At 43.3% G+C, this 19784-nt stretch overlaps 1 protein-coding gene across 2 annotated transcripts in view; it reads right to left on the reverse strand.

Moving 5' to 3' along the window:
- Positions 1-5426: 5426 nt before the first annotated feature.
- The window catches only part of CHRNA7 (cholinergic receptor nicotinic alpha 7 subunit), a 102341-nt gene continuing 87983 nt past the window's right edge, over positions 5427-19784 (reverse strand). For both annotated transcript variants that reach the window (XM_014571449.4, XM_089781987.1), the window contains exons 8-10: positions 17252-17338; positions 15908-16017; positions 5427-9306 (exon numbers count right to left, since the gene is read on the reverse strand). In XM_014571449.4, the coding sequence (XP_014426935.1) occupies positions 8788-9306; positions 15908-16017; positions 17252-17338 (716 nt within the window). In that variant the 3' untranslated portion in view covers positions 5427-8787. The remainder of the gene's footprint in view (positions 9307-15907; positions 16018-17251; positions 17339-19784) is intronic.

Raw genomic sequence — 19784 nt, forward strand, 5'->3', positions numbered from 1 at the left:
TGTTTTCTATATTGATCATCATAATTAAAGAAATAGTGGAATGTGTCTGGAGAACTTTTTCAAGTATTCCCTAGGCCTTCTTGCCTTCCCTCAGTTTACAATCCCTGCTCTTGTTCGGGTCAATATACCTTTTATAATGAATCATTCCTCTCATCTACAGTACATAAAAAACCAGCATGCCTGGGTTTCCACTGTATGGAATGTAAAACCTGTTCAAGTGTGTGTTTGTGCACCTGTCACCGTCTCTTGCTTGAATTCTTATTGCCACACTCAGGATCCAAAGCGTATATGCATTGAACTGTCTGTCTCCTGTCAAATGCAGGTACCGAAACAAGCATGATTTTTTGTGACTTGCCATTAATGACCACATAAGAGAAGACTAATGCCTCCCTTTTTGTAATGATATTGAAAGTCTGCGCCTAATGCCAGATCGCAAGAACTGGGGATGATATCAACAGAATTTCTCCCATGCTGTAGCTCTCAGTAGAATTTTTCTCCATGGATATGTCACTGATTCAATTTTCTACATAAATCACATGCTCTTTGAGCTGCTCACTACAATATTCTCTCTGTGTAGCCTACAGAGAAACCTTACAACTTAGAGAATGTGGCTGTTTATGTTTTCAGCAGATAGATTTTTCTCTTATCCCTTGAAACATACAAAGGATTAATTTCACCCCCAACATAGAAAGGCCTAGCTCAAGCCACTTTAGTTCCCTCTGTGGGATTTACATGGTGATACAGGTTGAACTGATCCAGTCTTTCATTCTCTGGTTCAGCAACATCCATGGTCTGGCATGATTTGAGTTAGCTGGATGTCCACTTATCATGGGTATGAAGAAGTTACTAACCCTGTGCAGTAAGGATGGTTCTTCAAGATGTGTGTCCCTGTGGGTGCTCCACTCAGGTCTCGGTGCATCCTCGTGCCACTGATCGGAGGTTTTGGTGAGCAGTGCCCCTTGCACTGTGCCTGCACTCTCCGCATCTCGTGCTCCTGCCACTTGCTAAGAGCATGTGTGGCACAAGCCCCCACAGTTATTTTTCTACCTTAAGTCCCTTAAAAACTCCAAGCAGAGGGAAGGAAGGGGGGGTAATGGAGCACCCACAGGGACATGCATCTCAAAGAACCATCGTTACTGCATAGGGTAAGTAACTTCTTCTTCATTGAGTGGTGTCCCTGTGGATGCTCCACTCAGGTGACTCAGTAGCAGTACCTGCCAGATGGTGGTGGGCATTGGAGTCATTTATGTAGAGGAAGGAAGGAACCCATCTGCCAGAGATGCAGAGAGTATTGGTCCTTTCTGTAGGGCGTAATGTTGTGCAAAGGTGTGATGGCAGGACCATGTAGCAACTCTACAAATGTCCATCACTGGAATGTTATTTAGGAAGGCTGTAGTTGTGGCTATTGCACGCGTGGAGTGAGCCCTGATAATCTGTGGTGGCTGCTTCCCACAAAGTTCATAAACTCTGTATATGCAGCTGGCAATCCATTTAGATAGATGTTGTGCCAAGTCGGCTGTTCCCGTATGTGGCCCAGATGAAGCGATGAAGAGTCTATCTGATTTTCTGGTTCCCCTAGTTCTATCCAGGTAGAACACAATAGCTCGTCTCACATTTAATGTGTGCAAGATGGCCTCTTTGGAGGAAGTATGTGATTTAGGAAAATATGCAGGTAGCTAAATGGGTTCATTTAGGTAGAAGTCAGATATGACCTTCGGGAGGCTCTTCAGGTGAGGCTATCTTTCATAAAGGTAGTGAAAGGTGGGTCGACCATGAGGGCTGCAACTTTGCCTATACGTCTTGCTGATGTTATTGCCCCTATGAAGGCCACTTTTGTGGACATGTATTGTGGTGATGTAGTGGCTAGTGGTTCAAAGGGTGGCTTGGTGAGCATGTTGAGAACCAAGTTCAAGTCCCGCGGTGGCACCAGGGGGTGCAGGTTTGGGCATGTTTTCTGCAGCCCCGTGAGGAATCACTTCACCATCAGATGTGCAAAGAGAGAAGTCGTCCATGGGTTCGTGGACTGCCAGGACAACTGCCAAGTGGACATGGATCGAGCTGATAGATAGGCCTGTATCACTGAGGTCCATGAGATAACTCCAACATGGTAGGTATAGGGGCAGTATTCAGGTGTAAGAGGTGAGTCGTGCACCATTGTTGAAAATGTGTCCATTTGTTCTGGTAGGTGCTTCTTGTGGAGGGCTGTCAACTGTTCAGTAGGGAGTGTTTGTTTGACCCTGTCCAAACAGGTAAGTTCTTCATTCTGGAACCATGGAGAAACCATGCTGTGAGTTTCAGAGTTTTGATGTTCCGATGGCATGTGGGGTGGGGTGGTCACTCAGACCCCTGACCAAGACTTCAAATTGTGTGCTTGTGTGAAGTCGATCATGTGTTGGAGGACTGGTTCTGTTGGAGCATTGCTGAGCTTGTTGTTGTCTGGCCTCTGCTGTTGGCCTTTAGTGGGGGACGTATTTATGTCTCTTGTTAGGTGGATGGTACATCCCTAGAGTGTGGAACATGGCATGAGAGTCCCTCACAGAATGTAGAACTTCATCTGTCTTTGTGGTGAACAGCTGGTTTCTATCAAAGGAGAGGTCCTGCACCTAAGATTGCAATTCTTTTGGGACCCCTGATGACTGCAGCCATGAGGCTCTACTCATTGCAAGTGCTGTAGATGTGGCCCTGGCCACTGTGTCAGCGACATCCATTGCAGCCTGGAGGGCAGTTTTTCCTATAGATAAACCCTCCTTAATAATGGACCGGAGGTGCTGTCTCTTATTCTCAGGAAGGTCCTGTACCAGCTCCTGTAATTTAGCATAATCATAGTTAGCCAGAAGGTGATATCCTGAATTGGAAGGTGGTGGAAAAATATACCTTGCAGCCAAAGGTATCCAGACACTTGTGCTCCTTGTCTTTAGGTGTAGACTTAAATTGTGAGGTTTTAGACTTGTGATTAACCAAGTCTACGACTAACGAGTTTGGTTGGGGATGTGCAAAGAAGAAGTCCATGTCTTTTGCGGGGATGAAATATTTTCTGTCTGCCCTACAATTTGTTGGGGGAATAGAGGCGGGAGTTTGCCAAAACACATCTGATGATTCCAAGATAGCTTTGTTAATGGGTAGGGCTATCTTTGAGGATGCCGTGGGTTGTAGTATCATAAGTAATTTATAGTGTTTGTCTTGTACCTCTTGGAGTGTAATGTCCTGTGATTGAGCTACCTGTTTAAATAATTTTTGAAAGTGTTTTAGATCATCTGCTGGTGGAGAGGGCGATATCTGGAAAACTGCCGCATGTGATCTAGTAGATCTGGGATTGTGTGAGGAACTGTCCGAGTCCGAGTGAGGTAAGTTATCATTGTCATTGGAGCCAGCTTGTGTTATTACTGAGGGTGGGTTGAGATGGTAAGGAATGTGCAGATATAATCAGAGAGTGCATAGTTGTGTGCTGTGGCAATGCAGAAGCTGTGTCTCTTGAGTGGTAAACATGGGAGGAACGTGGTCGATACCCCTCCCATGGTTCCCAAGGGGGCCACTGAGGCTGAAATTGCTGTGGAAGATACATCCACGGCTGGCTAGGCCACAGGTGATGTTGTTGTAGGGAATGATCCCGATATGAATGCCAGGAAGCCACTGATTCAGATGGGGATGAATGGCACGATGAAAATCTACTCCAATGTCCATTGCCATAGTCAGTTAATGGTGAGAGCACCGTAGGAGAGTGAGAAGCCCTTTCTGGCATGTGAGTGTGCCCCTGGGCATGAGACAGTAGTGAGGAGCGTGGAGAGCAGGCTCCTGGTCTGAGCGATGTGCCTGGCTGTGGCGATTTTTGTAAATGGTGTGTCTTGCGCAACGCTTTTTTATGCTGTGGTGCTGGAGTGCAGTCAAGTTCAGGCTGGCCAGGGATGGCTTGTTCAGGTGCCTGTGGGAGCTAGTGGTGGTGGCATATGTGGCTTTATAAGTGCCGCTGCCTCAGCAGCACCAACCATTGTGGAGCACTTAGGTTCTGACTCAGCTCTCCAGGCTGATGGAGACTTGTGCCTCTCTGCAGTGCTGGATACTGACGACACCGGGGAAGAAGAGGCTTGGGGCAGTGCTGGTAATGAGTGTGCCAGGAAAACCCACAAAACTTGTGAGCCTTTACGGGGTGGGGAGGCACCCCTGTCAACAGACTTCTGCTGGCCCCGTGTCTCCTCAGATTTGTCCCTTAGGGGTTGTAGGGACTCCCAGAGGAGGTTTTTGAGCCACATTCCGCGGTCTTTTCTGGCTCTGGCTGTCATATTCTGACATTGCATGCACTTATGTGCTGCATGAGCTTCTCCCTGGCCTTTTAACGCAGAAGGCATGACTATCAGAAATAGGCACCAAGTCCCAACATCTTTTAAAGCCAGGGGAATCTGACATGTTGAAGGAAAAAAACTGCGGTAGCGACTATTCATTTTTATTTATTTTTTTTTAAATAAATGTTGAAGACTGTCGTTAAACTATGAAGAAATTCTAAACTAATCATGGAATTCCTTTGTTTTTCCTGTCAGAAAGAAGAGCACTGCTCTGACTCTGTCTTCATCCAAGGACAGTAGAAAAGGAACTAAGGGGGCTCATGCCGCACGTGCGCTCAGCAAGCAGCAGGACGGCGAGACACGGAGTGTGCAGGCCCAGTGTGAGGGGCACTGCTCCCCAAAAACCTCCCATCAGCAGTGCAAGGATGCACCGAGACCTCATTGGAGCACACACAGGGACACCACTCGAAGAAGGCCAAGTTTCCCATGATCCCATAAAGTTTCTATACTGCCACAAGTTCTCATTGTCAGTGTTCTGTGCAAATTTATCTCTAAGGGTACGTCTAGACTACATGCCTCTGTCGCCAGAGGCATGTAGATTAGGCTACCAGACATAGGAAAATGAAGAGGTGATTTAATTTGTCGACCTCCCAGGTAAACCTCATCCCAGGAGGCATACCTGGGAGGTCGACAAATGCCTTTGATGTCGACCCCTGCGCGTCCAGACTACCGTGCTGTGCCGACAAACAGCTGATCGGCTCAGCGCGGCAGCCATGTAAATTTAAATGAAGCAGCGATTATTTAAATCACCGCTTCATTTTCCTATGTCTGGTAGCCTAATCTACATGCCTCTGGCGACAGAGGCATGTAGTCTAGATGTTCCCTAAATGTCTTCCAAGAGCCCAGTATGCAGTAGAAGTGTTGGTAATGCTGCTAGACAATATTGACCTCCCATGGTTCAGCAAATTCTCTGGTTCAGCACCTGACAGGTCCCAATGGTGTTGGACTAGAGAGGTTCAACCTGTAGCAACTCCAGTGTAGAAGGCCATCACTTAAGTGGTCTGCTAAGCAGTATGTGAAGAAACAGAGGTCAGGAAAATCCCACTGAACTTCTGCAATCATCCTGAAAAACTTTATTTCAATTATATGGGTTTGTAAATGTACTGATCAACAAAATACAAGGAAAAAACAATCAAGGACCTTTTCATCTAAAATATTTATTTGACTGGACCAAAAAGGCGCTGCATTAAGTTGTATAACAAACAATAGTTAATGGATGCATCATCTCTTTCCAATGCAAGTTGTACATTGTTTCTTATTAAAAAATAATGTAGCAAAAAGAAACTAACTTGGGGCTTTGGTTTCATTTTTTCCCATACAAATTAAAAGCAGTCAAGTGATCTGACATTAAACCCCCACAACTTACACTCAACACAAATTGCAAGAATCCTTTAAAAATTTTTTTACACAATATTGTTAAAACCTATACAAAATAATTAACTATTTTAAATATTGTTTAAATATTCTTTTTTTTAAAACTATTAACTTTTTATTTGATGGTCGGAATTGATTTTTGGCATCGTGACAATTTACTTTTTTAAATATTATAAAACCTTCATAGTAAATATAAAAACAGAGCAAGTAATGTCCATTATCCAATAATATTTTACATGATATCAGTGCTCTAATGTGAGCTTTGTACTCTGTCTGCCAGACAAGTCATAACTCAGTTGTGGCTCTACCATTTAAGAGAATTCACTCACCATAGTGTAAGACCATAAGAGCACTACCAACGTGTATCTTCTATATATTATATACACATGCAGTATATAGTATGTAATTCCCACCTTGATTCATCGGGCTTTAAGTGTACATCCCCCAGCATTTAGATCAGACTATCTTTTAGCTCACATGCATATAATACCTATAGTTTGGAAAGAAAATTTTATCTGTTTTGCTCAGCCCAGCATTCTGAAAATGTAACATGTTAAGCAGATTCTTCATGTAACAAAATAAAAATGCACTGTTATAACTGCTGGCAGCTGTCATCTCGCTGTAAAAATGGCAATATTTATCTACTAGGCTGTCTCTAAGAAAATTAGGACTCACCTTTGGTGCATTTCTGTGTTAGCAATAAGGGAGGCTGTAATGTAGATAGGATGCTGGCATCTTACCCCCAAGTTGTCAAGCTCTATTCTAAACAGTGTGAAACAGCAGTGGTTAAAACACCTGAGATTTAGCTATATTATGTTCTCCACCATTACTACCTTCTGGCAGAGCTGCCCTAGAGGAGAACTCTAAGTCCCACTTTTCCAAGTGTAGACACAGTCTGCTAACATGGGAGCTTGATGTCAAATTTTAATCTGCTGTCCATCTAGCTAGCTACACAACTACTTCAACAGTGAACTGTAGTGTTAAAACAAAATGTTTTCTATTTACACTCTAAATTCCATTTGAGCACTGTAGTCTGACAAAAACATTTCTACCATCATGTTATATGGAAGAGATATTCAGATAAACCTGTTAAACCCTCCCCCACACACGCTGCTGCCTCTGCAGAGGCAGCAGGGGAAGGGAGAGGCTTGCATATAACCATGAAGGTTAACTGTTTACACGTTTACAGTATCACATCTCTATTACATGGTACTGAAAATTATGTCCTCATCCAGCAAGATAGTCACATTAAAAAATTGGCTTCTATCCTATTGCTCTTTCAGTGTCTGAGAAGTAGTTGAGTTCTCAATTCAGTATCCACTTCAATAAAAACTCCACCACAAAGGCATCTATTTGCAACCTTCTTGGCTATCTCAGAATTGAACTAGCTTCTGATGCCTACACAGAGCACCATTCTCTGCAATCCACAGTTCAGGCACATTGGCACCACCTGTGTTGTAGAGAGAGGAATCCAGTCTCTAGAACTCCCAGCTCAGCACTTCCCTTGAAAACTTTTAACATGCCCGGGGAGAATTTTAAAAGCTCAAATGGTAAGTGCTTGGCACCTAATTATTTTGTGCATTTAAAACTTTTTGCACTTAAAACTTTAGAATGACTTTCCAAAACTGAATTCCTATTGAAAGTGTCCTGGTGAATACTTACAGCTTATGCACAGCAAGAAGAGTCATAGAATACTAGAACTGGAAAGGACCTCAAGAGATCATCAATTCCAGTCCCCTGCCCTCATGGCAGGGCCAAGCACTGTCTAAATCATCCCTGTTAGATGTCTCTCCAACTTTCTCTTAAATATCTCCAGTGATGGAGATTCCACAACCTGCTTAGGTAATTCATTCTAGTGTTTAATAATCCTGATATTTAGGAAGTTTTTCCTAATGTTCAACCTAAACCTCCCTTGCTGCAATTTATGCCCATTGCTTCTTGTACTATACTAGGTGGTTTCCCTCTGAGTTAATATTCTTTGAGCCACAGGCCACATCACGTAACACCAACAAGGGGAATCAAACCTGGGACCTCTGGTGCTTCGTGCATGAGCTGCTTCAGGTACATGAGTGGAGTTTTTCAGCATTAAACAAAACAGCTAAGCAGTTTTCTTTCCAGTATATGTATTAGAGAGTCAGCAGAAAGACGATGCTGTATCTAAAATGCTGTGCATGCATCAGACAAAACATTAATTTGGAATATTTAAATGGCTCATTTTGCTTTAGATTTGACATTTTTTTGAACTTGTACAGAAATAGTTATTTTTGCCATACTTAAAAGTAATCAATAAAAAGACAGGACTCTCTGTAACAAATGAGATCTTGAATCCTGCATTTACCTTTTAAAAAAAGACAGACTTCAATCATGCAAAATGAGTTCATCAAAACTTAGCAGTTGAAAGAATGTCTCTGCTGAAAAAGGCAGTGGGTAAAAGCCCCAAAATTAAATTCCTTGACAAATCATTTGAAATGTGTTTTGAAATTTCAGCCCAGACATTTTGAATGGTTAAAATTAGGAGCTAATGGGAACAGGCTCTGAATCTTAAAGTTGGTACTGTCTATACTGGCAGTCTTAGTTTTTAGGAACCCAACTTAACACATTTGTAGAAGCCTGATTTTCAGTGTCACTGAGTTCCTGCCCTCTAAAAATCAGGTGTTACCTTGGGCTCCCATATTCACTAGTTACTTCTGCCAACATCAGCCAGTGGGAATGTTCCCCCATTATATCACTTCTCGTTTATGGGCTAAGAGCCTGATCCAAAGCCCATTGCAATTAATGGGAATCCTTCCACTAATGCCAGTGGTTTTTTATTAGTCCATAAGATACTTTAGCAATAGCTCAAAAATGATGGACTCAACCCTGCAAACTGAATGCCCTATTTCCACACTGATTTCAGTGGGAGTTAAGATCCCTCAGCATCTCACAGGCTGGGGTGAGCCCTATAGACATTTCACTGTTTTTAAATGGGTCACTGAGGAAGAGTTTACTCATGATAAGACATGTTCTTTTTAAAAAACATGTACTCCTCTATTTGCTACATAACATACCTTGGAGGATCACAGACATTTTTGCAGAATTAAGCAAAATCTTTAGACACAGCCTCTACAAAGTTTGGCGCTGACATTAAAATACCGATCGTACAAATAATTGTGAAGACAGAAAAGGCCATCAAGCATAGACGGTCTACCACAGAGGCTGCAAACTTCCATTCATTACAAATGGCTTCCTCCTCATCCTGGTCTCTGAACCGGTTTGCAATATAGCGGACCTCCTCCAATATCTTCGCCAAATCTGGGTCACCTTCCGAGGGGTGTCCACTGTGCAGGAGCGTCTCTTCTTCCGTTGGCGAGCAGGTCATCCTCCCACAAATTACCCCAGAATCAGTGGTAGGAGTGCAATGGACCCCGTCCAGCCCCCGGAACCCAAGATAGAGCATGTTCCCATTGCTGGCTTGTTGTCCGCTCACAGTGTTCATATCTACGCTTGACAAGCTGCAACGACGCTGCTTGTGCTGACAGGCAGGGCGCACTTTATCCTCCCCTGGTCTCTTCATTCTCAGGAACCAGGCACACCAGTTCAGAAGGATGATTCTTGTCTGAAAGAAGATGAAGGGGTAAAACATCTTTGTAAGCAGGACGACTGTCATCAAGAGCTATTTGTATTTTAGAGGCCTGGGCTCACCACTCGCCAAAGGTGCTACTGCACCCCCTGGCTTGAAGCGGTTTTCATTATACAAAGGGTTTATTACAATTTGTCTAAATGGCTCTCAGCACCTCCACTATAAAAATTGTCCCTGAATTCCTGCTGCTCCCTGGTCCCTATTTGCTGATCTTGCACTGTAGCCTAGTGGTGGCACCATAATTGTTCAACAGAGTGATTCTCAGCTACTGAATCCATTGTCCCACTCCCAGCAGTGCTGCTAGAGGCCATATGCAACTGTCAAATGATTACAGCCATGGGCTGGTCTGATACGAATCTCGGTAATGCTGATTTCTTATTACAGTCATGTCAGTTCATGACACATGTTGCTGGTTTTAAATAGAAACTATGGACTTCTCTTTTATTAGAAAACAAATATTTTCAGTGAGGCTCTAAGCAGTTTTTATTTACACTTGAGGTAATAAATAAAGTTAAGTGCTAAAAACAGAAAGAAGAGTAAAAGAATTGCAATCTAATACTGCATTGCTTTTTGGCGGCAGTTGCTAAAAAGATGACATACTAATTGGATCGGATTGCTATATTTTACCGTGGGGTTTTTTACTATACACTCACACAAACCGCTTTTACGACAACTGATTGCAAACAGTATAAAACAGATCTGGATATACGAGAAAGCACAGATGGAACAGAAAAGTCCTTGGTAAAAAAGATTAGTTTCATTCTAGTTGTAAATCAATTCACTGGGTTTCATTTTATTAGTTTTTGCACTATTGTTTTCTAGCAACCCTACAAATAAGACATGTGAGTTCAAATTCAGGCTTCCAAAGTTCAGCTCAATCAGGATTTAAAAAATTAATTCCAGTGTTTCTTTTTCATAGTCATAATGTCATTTCATTGTCTCAAAGGGAAGATTATTCACCTTGTGCAGTAACGGAGGTTCTTTGAGATGGTTGTCCATGTGGGTGCTCCATGTTAGGTGTTTTGGCATCTTGTGCTTATAGTCAGAGACTTTCAATAGCAGTACCCCAGATGGCAGCACATGCACGGGAGGACTACGTCTACACTGGCACCCTTTTCTGGAAATGCTTAAAATGGAACAGTTTTCCGATATAAGTATTTCCGGAAAAAGCACGTCTACATTGGCAGGATGCTTTTCCGGAAAAGCGTCCGTGGCCAATGTAGACGCGTTTTCCGGAAAAAAGCCCTGATTGTCATTTTCGCGATCGGGGCTTTTTTGCGGAAAAGACTACTGTGCTGTCTACACTGGCCCTTTTCCGGAATAGTTTTTCCGGAAAAGGACTTTTGCCCGAATGGGAGCAGCATAGTTTTTCCAGAAAAATACTGACAATTTTACAGTAATCGTCATTGCTTTTCCGGAAAAGCAAGCGGCCAGTGTAGACAGCTCGCAGCTTATTCCGGAAAAGCAGCTGCTTTTCCGGAATAAGTGGCCCAGTGTAGACACAGCCAACGTGTCTTGCACCTGTGCAAGCAGTTAATCCGCACACACTGCCAACCATCCCTCAGTTCCTTCTCTACTGCAGACAGACAGGCTAATCTGAAGCAGAGGGAAAGAAGGGGGGTCGTGGAGCACCCACAGGGACAACTATCTCGAAGACCCTCAAAAAAATGTAAAAAACAACAATGGTCCTGTAGCACCTTCGACATGAACCAAAAAATATATAGATAGTACCATGAGTGTTTGTGGGCACAACCCACTTCTTCAGATAAAAAATATGTGCTCCATGGTCTTAAACATTGGGGTTTTTTAGGGTTTTTTTTAGTTCCAGACTAACACGCCCCTCTGAGACTTTCTGCACAAGGTGAATAACCCTCTTTTCTTCTTTGAGAAGTGTCCCTATGGGTGATCCATGTTAGATGACTATGGATGTCTTCTTGGGGCAGGTGAGGTTTTGAGATGTGTCTGTGTACCATTGTTAGCACAGACTGACCAAAGTGTGTGTCCACTGAGGAATATTGTTCTTTTGTGTAATGCTTGTTGAATGTATAGACTGATGTCCATGTCACTGCTCTGTAGATGTCCATGATGGGGACGCTGTTGAATAAGGCCCATGATATAGAGACAGCCCTGGTAGTGAGCGTGAATTGTTTGGGATGAATTTCATAGCACAGTTGTATGCATGTATGAGAGAGCCATTTAGATAGTCTTTGTTTGGATATTGTTTCTCCTTTAGATCATTCGGTGGTAGAGAGAAATAGGGGATTTCCGAAAAGTCTTTGTTCTCTCTAGCTATAAAATGAGTGCTCATCACATGCTGAGGGAATGGAGCACTGCCCGTCTGGTATCTGTATGCGGCTCTGGAAAGAATACAAGTAAGTAGGTGGGTAGATTCAGGTGGAAAGGTGATACTATTTTAGGGAGAAATTTGGGGTGGGGTCTTAATATAACTTTATCTTTCTGGACTATCATGTAGGTGGAACAGTGCACCACACCCAGAAGGTGCGTGGGTTACGTACTTCCCCTAGCTGCAGAAGCATGTAGTGAGCTTCAGAGACATCCCAGTTGAAATCCCAGACAAACTCCCACTTGTAACATCGACAGGCAAAACTGAACCTGGAGCTCAGTGCATGAGCCTCTACCACGTGAGCTTAGCTAAGACTGTAGAGCAGACCTATTATTCCCTCGATACGTGGTCTTGGTGCCACTAAGTGGGATAGTACACCTAGTTTCATCTAGGGAGAAGGAGGATATGTGTGTAGGCAATAAACTCTGTTGTTCAGGTGTGTTGTCTGGCTTGTTAATTCTCTTGTTACTCTACCTGGGAAGTAATGGATGAAGAGGGTGACTGAGTAGTGGAAAGAAATGTATGTTTGTAGCTTGCGGTTGATTTCTGTATTGCGCCCAGGGTTCCCAATATGGCCAGTCAGGAAGCATCGTACCAGTGGTGGCATACAGGGGTAAGGCTGCCACTGTTGTGGAATGATGGTGTCCGATGGGGTTATTTCAATGAGGAATGATGTGAGGTGCATGGTGTCACCTTTACTTCCCTGTTGGATGAAAATGGTGGTGCTGAACTTCCTGGTGTCATCAGCAAGGTAGGAACTGAAGAGCAGTGTTCCAGGTACTGAAATTAATGCTAATTGTTATGCATGGTAAGTGATGGTGGCACTAAGAACACTGGTATCACAGTGTGCATGCTTGTCTGCACCGGAGGTACCAGAGGTGCCTGCATCTGCCTGCTAGCAGTTAGTGAAAGTGCCTTGGCTTCTTCAGTGCCCACCATATGGAGCTGGAAGGCTGTTTCTTCCCTCATGTACCAGAAGCAGGATATGGCAGATCTTTTGCCTATTCCCCTTGGGATAGCTGTACGGGATGTGCCAGTGCCTCTCAGTCCAAAGTGCCATCAGTACTAGGGCTGATCTCTTGCCCAGAGAACACTTTTCCTTTGGTTATTCTCTTGGCAGCAAAGTTGGGAGCCTATGTTTTGTAGGCAGCTTAACTTTCACAGAAGGCAGACGAAATCCTTTGCCTCAGGCAGCAAAGGTCTCTCATGGTGGAGATCTATTCTCTGGGTCTGAAGACAACCTGGGGGATTTTCTCTATTAGAAGCAGCTTCAGTTGTAGGTCTCTGGCTTTGAGCAACCTGGCTGACAATTTTTTACAGTGAGGACACGTTTGTGGGATATGTGCCTCACCCAGGCAATGGATACACTGTGAGTATCCATCTGATATCAGGATAGAGAGCGTACAAGAGGTACAGCATTTGAATCTCAGCAAGCCTGGCTTGGTGTTAAGCTCTAGATTTGTCCAAGGATATTAGGGTTCAGAATAAGAGATTTTTTTAAATTATAAAAGAATAAATAGAAACTAGAGGGAGAAACGTGTAAATGGAAAACTATCTAACGTGTCTAGGGAGTGAAGTTCACAGAACTACTGATGTTCATTTTTTGAGGAGTAATGTTAGCTCAAACCAAGGGGTTTGATTCGAACTAATGTGTCCTGGAGCGCACTTCCTGGTTCAAATCAGCTGGCGAGCAGAATAGCGCACGGGCGAGATTATGCTAATAAAGCACGGGATATTTAAATCCCCGCTTCATTAGCAATTTCAGTCGGCTACATTTGCAACCCTAGTTCAAACTAGGGAGCAAGTATAGATGTACACTAAGTTACCACAGGACTACCCATTTATTATGATTTTAGAATGCCACATAGAGTAGATTACTCCTGATGATATTTTGAGAGTAAAAGGTTTTTGCTAAAGACAGATCTCACATGCACTTGTATTTCTCTCAAACCCCACTAATATAATTCTGCTAAAAATAGGCCACCTTTGTTAACATAAGGCCTGACCCAAAAACCTATTGTCTCCTACTGAGTATAAATGGGCTTTTGATCAGGTCTTCACTCTTAAGTCTTGCTTATTTTACATGAGTATTCCAATTGATTCCAGTAGGAATATTTATGCAAATACAGACCTGAACATTTTGTTTTCTATCTATTTATCTCACACTGCACTGGTCTATATGTAATCAGTTACGTTTCTCCATCAATTGATTCTTAATCAGTTCCCTTTCAATTTAATTTCCAAAGCCACCACATAACTCTCTATCGTGTAGGCTCTTAGAGGAAGGGAGTGCCTAATGTCCTTATGGGACTGTGTGAAGTAGTGATCACTCACTCCTGAAAATCTAAAGAATATTTTCCATCTTCATTATTGCCCTGATGCTACAGGATGCAAGGTGAATTATATGGGAGTTGAAAATGCAATGCCATGCTATGCAGGACTCTTAGGTCTTAGGTGGATTATACTGGACCAGGAAGATCGGCTTAAGGTATGCAACTCCAGTTAAGCAAAATGCATAGCTGAGGTCAGCTTACCTTGAGCCAAGCCATAGTGGTGTCCATACAATCAAGGCTAATGGGAGCAAATTTTCCTAACAGCTTTCTTTACTCCTCACAGAAGGAGGAGTACTGGATGCTGGTGAGGGCTGCCTTCGGTGTTCACTAAATCAAATGCTAGAAGATCAACCTCGAGAGTGCTGATCATCTGGCAAGTATAGATGTGCCCATTGGGTATATCTACACAGCAATTAAATACCCACAGCTGGCCCACATCAGCTGAATGGGGCTCAAGGGCCTCAGAGTGCAGTGCTGTAAAACTGGGATGTAGACATTCGGGCATGAGCTACAGCCCTGGGAACCCACTGGGTACCAGAATTCAGGTTGCAGCCTGAACCAGCTGCCATGAGTGTTTAATTGCTGTGTAGACGTACCCTTAGCATTATTTCATCAGTATTCAGCTAGGCTATGTCTACACTGGCCCCTTCTTCGGAAGAGGCATGCTAATTTCTAACTTTGGAATAGGGAAATCCGCGGGGGATTTAAATATCCCCCGCGGGATTTAAATAAACATGGCCGACGCTTTTTTTCCGGCTTGGGGAAAAGCCAGAAAAGAGCGTCCAGACTGGCGCGAGCCTCCGGAATAAAGGCCTTTTCCGAAGGATCTCTTATTCCTACCTGAAGTAGGCACATCCCGTAAAACCTGAAGTAGGAATAAGAGATCCTCCGGAAAAGGGCTTTATTCCGGAGGATCGCGCCAGTCTGGACGCTCTTTTCCGGCTTTTCCCCAAGCCGGAAAAAAAGTGGCGGCCATGTTTATTTAAATCCTGCGGGGGATATTTAAATCCCCCGCGGATTTCCCTATTCCAAAGTTAGAAATTAGCATGCCTCTTCCGAAGAAGGGGCCAGTGTAGACGTAGCCCTACTGTGCAAGATTCTGTGTCTCGGCCATGCTATGATAGTGCTATGCAGAAAAACAACAATTCATGCTACTAGCTCATGAAGATGGCATCAAACCTCAGGGAGAGTGGAATATGACCCACTGAAATACTATCTTTTCATTTGGACTTGACATAGTTTCCTGGCTTGATGGAAAAGTCAGTATATGACTCATAGAAAGCTCAAAAAATTCACCCTTCCACCTTAACAAACCTATCTAACAGCTGGTCACTGCTACAGCTGTTTACAAGTATACAATATTTAAATTTGGACATAGTACTTCATGAGTTCTTGCAAGTGTTTCTCTTTTAGGCTACATCTACATTGTGGTGCTATTTCAGGATACCGGAGGTGTCCCGAAATAGCTATTCTGCATCTTTTGAGCAAGCCTATTATTTCAAAATAGATTTCGAAATAATGGGCATGCTATTCCAGCATCCCTGTAACCCACCTCCCACAAGAGTTAGGGGATGTTTTGGAATAGCACTTTATTTTGAAATTAGGTGCTATGTAGACAGGGTCAAATTTCAAAATAAGTTATTTCAAAATTACCTTGAAATAAGCTACACAATTTGCATAACTTATTTCGAGGTAAGAATACAATATAAACTCATGCTTACTGAAAAATGAGGGGCCCACAAAAGGAAATATATATGGACATTTTTGCTTTGCTGTGAAACTTTTTTTTTCTGGAAACAGCAAGAAGTAATAATAAGTCACCTGCCACTATTGCACGTCTCTAATCTGAAACTTTATATAGAGAATAAGTAGTTATTAGTGAACTGGAATCAGACCTTACCCACTTTGGCATTTTCCCCCCATCTGGGTCATGATGGTGATACTGCAGAACAACAACAGTGACAACAACAGAAAGACCAACAATAATCATGGTGCTGGCAAAATACTGAGCTGTGAAAATAAACACATGATCAAGATGTAAAATTATATTGATACACAGGCACTTTGTACATTTATTATTGTGTGCTTGCATACACCTATGGACACAGGTGCTATTCTAAAATAACACAGTCAATGTGGAAAACAAACCTGATTCTACACAAGCTACTTTCTAATACTTTTGGGAGAGATTTTTCAGAGGCAGAAAGGGTATTCAGTCATGTTCCCTCTAAGCTGCATGGCATCACAGCCCCTCCCTGCAGCTGCTTAATCAGCCCCACCCAGTCAGAGGCTCAGGGCTCCATGCAGCTTAGAGGGAGCACTGGTAGTCAAGCTCCCAACTCTCACTGATTTTTCAGGGGAAGTTGGAAACTGTTGTTTTCAAAGTATATATATATGCTTTGAACAGACACACACATATATTTAGAGAAATTAGATAAAAGCATTAAATATGGCTCTCCCTATACGGTTGCAACATAACACTGCTTTGTTTTTTAGCATCCAGAATCTTAACGCCCAAGAACCAAAAACAGAGAGCGACAAAACAGACTGCTACCTGACAGCACAAAACAGATATCGGACTCTTCCTTACAGAATCCCCTACTCTGCAAGCAGGACCAGCAAACCCCTTACACATTTAAAGTGAGAACATGTAATTTTAACACAGTTTTAATACAACATAGGCACCTGTTTTTAGTGCCTTTGAAAAGCTCCCCTTTCATTATTGTTGTTATCATTATTAGTTAGTTGGTTAATATCAGAGAAAGCGATGGAAGTTTTCTGCTTATATTTCAATTTCTACATAGAAATTGATATATAAGCAAAAAACTTCCATCACAGTGACCAAACCCTTCACTGAGCCCCTGTGAGCACCCTTTCTACTCTGCAGTGTCTCACACTCCTCATCCAAATGTCTCTCTGTGACCTCAACTGTGCCTTTGTCTTCCCCCACTGTTTCCCAGTACTTGGGATACACTGCACAATGGATGCACAACCATTCCCATTGTCCGGTGTGCTCCCTGTTTTCCTTCCAACATATGTTCTCCCAGAAGAAGGGGCAGAGCACCCTTAATTTCCACTGAAATAATTTTTCTGTATCATGCAGGATTGCTGATTCAACTGCTGTAAGCACACAAATCACACACTTCCTAAATCTGCCTTATTTTTGCCTTGAAGTGATATAATCCCAACTTGTTTGATTTTTCTTAATAAAAAAAAAAAGAGAGAGAGACAAAGTTAAGGTTACCTATTAGTGGCACTGAATCTGATGTTGCTGGCATAATTTCTGCCACAAGTAGCATAAAGACAGTAAGAGACAATAAAACGGTTATACCTGAAAGACAAAGAGGAAGTACAGTATTAGGATTGCAGATTATTAGGTAATTGTTAATTTAAGAACAGATCTGAAGAAGAGCTATGTGAAATTTATTCTCACAATAATACATCTTCCACTGATTTATTCCTTATTCTCCATCCTATTCTCTTTTGATACTATGAAAATTCCAGTTTTACAGGATAAACTCTTGTCAAACTAGTTTAAATTTGTCTATATCTGTGCTTTTGATACATCTAATACAAAAGCCGCCTTGATAAAATCCCAATTTTTGTGGACTTGTACAAATGTAGGAGCTGGACCTAATAATTTCTTTCATGATAAAATTGCCAGGCCCCTGGACCAGTTGTGGAGGGCAGCTCCCTGTTCCTAGAAGGAGTGGCACCTCAGGAGGAAAGGAAGTAGACAGCCCTCAGCACCACTCAGACCATGCCATTCATGCTGTTTCTTAAAGAGCACAGTCCAGCTCCCACCAGTTCCTCCTAATCACCAAGTATCTGAAAAACATAAAGGAGAAACTGCAACGCGGGGAGGAGGGCAGGTAGTGGAGCACCCACGGGGACACACGACTCGAAGAACTGTCATTACTGCACCAAGGTGAGTAACTTCTTCTTGAGGATCAGAAAGCTCAGGTGGCTGGGATGGCGTTTGCACGGGAGGGCTGAGTGTGTCAGCTGGAATAGGAGAGGCCATGCGGCTTTGTCATGAATCTGATTGGTGACAGCAGGGTGACCAGTGTAGAGAATAGCATGATGAGACCTAACATGTGCCGGACAATGGTGCTCATAATAGGAATAACTGCAGTGGCAACTGTACTAATGCCTGGTAGGCGATGAGTGTCTGGAGGAGAAGGTGCTCCTGTGGTCATCATGATAGTGATCATGATAGCGAGTATGTGCCAATAACGTGGGCCATCTAGGTGATCTGGATCTGGGTCCTGACGATGCAGGAGACAGAGATGCGCATCAGTGCCAATCATAATAATGAGGTGAAGGGGAACAGCATGCCACCGTGCTGTGGTAGTGCAGTGTCTCGGTACATCAGGAGGTGGTGACAATGGCACTGATGAAGGGAGAAGAGGCTCTGAAGAAAAAGTAATTCATTCCGGGCTGGGGGAAGGGTTAGCAATCCTGTGGGATTTGCGTTGGGCCTTAGTCGGTGCTGATAGCTGCTCTAATGCCAAGTTTGTTGGACACTGCGAAGCAGAGGCTCTCTTCAGTGCTGACGGGAGTGCCGGTGACAGCTGTGGTGCGAGAAGCGGCGCCTGCGCAGAGTGCACAGGTGGTGCTGAGAGCGCTGTCGGTACCAGCTGTGCTGTCAGGACTGGTATGAATATCGGTGCCGACTCCGGTGCTGGTGGCAGTTCCAAAAAGGACATCGGTGCTGTAGGTGCTGCTTCCAGTGATTTCGGGGCTAGGCTGGGATCCAGCGCTGACATACTGTGGCCTGTCTTTACTTTGTCAGGGCGGCTTTTAAGGGCCGTGCCAGAAGTACCCAGTTTGTCACTGATGCTAACACGGGTCTGTGGTAAAGATCTAGCTGGGGAGGGTTTCTTCTTCAGCAAGCAGTGAGACCTAGGCGAGGTGGCCCAGCTTTTATCAGCTCTGACTGAGTCTGACCGAGGAGGGGAGGTTTCCGTTCATGAGGGCTGGAGTGTTTTATCAAACAAAAGCATCCCCAGCCTCATTTCCCTGTCCCTTCTTGCTTGAGCTGTTAGTTTAAAGCAATGGGGACACTTTTGTGTCCCAAACACCGAATGAAGCAGGAGTGCCCATCTGACGCAGGCATAGGGTGCTGGCAGGCATGTCATTTCTTGAATCCAGGCGATCCAGGCATGGTCGACCTTTTTACCTCTTTCTTCTTTATTATTAAGGTTATAATTGTAGTTTTTAGTTTTGGAGTTTTTTGTTTGTTTGTTTTCAAATTATATGTTTAGAAAAAAACTATTATTGAAAACTAAGTATCAAACTACTACTACAAACTATTCCTAACAACGAAGAACTAACTAACAACTAATTTCAGTTCTGACAGGAGTTGAGGAGAGGAAGCTCACTCCATCTGCGATCAAGGACAGTTAGGAGGAACTGGCAGGAGCCGGACTGCGTACTCTAAGAAACAGCACGAATGGCACAAGGCGCTCAATGCACATGCATGGTCCAGCAGACGACTGCTGACAAATCTCCAATCTGCGGTGCCAGGACAAGCCTGACACTTACAGTTACCTACAGTGGAGCACCCACGGAGACAACACTTGAAGAAGAATCCAAAATTTAACCATAAATCTATCCCCAAAATAAGACAAACTTTTTCAAAGGGAGGCAAAGGGTGACTGGGGGCTCTGAATATATCACTTGCTAGTAAGAGGAATATAGACTTAAAATAACACCATACTAAAACGCCAACATACATGTCTTTTACAACATAGCCTTTACTTAGTGAAATTATT

Source organism: Pelodiscus sinensis, chromosome 14, assembly GCF_052426305.1.
Source record: "Pelodiscus sinensis isolate ZL-2025 chromosome 14, ASM5242630v1, whole genome shotgun sequence".
Lineage (NCBI taxonomy): Eukaryota > Metazoa > Chordata > Testudines > Trionychidae > Pelodiscus > Pelodiscus sinensis.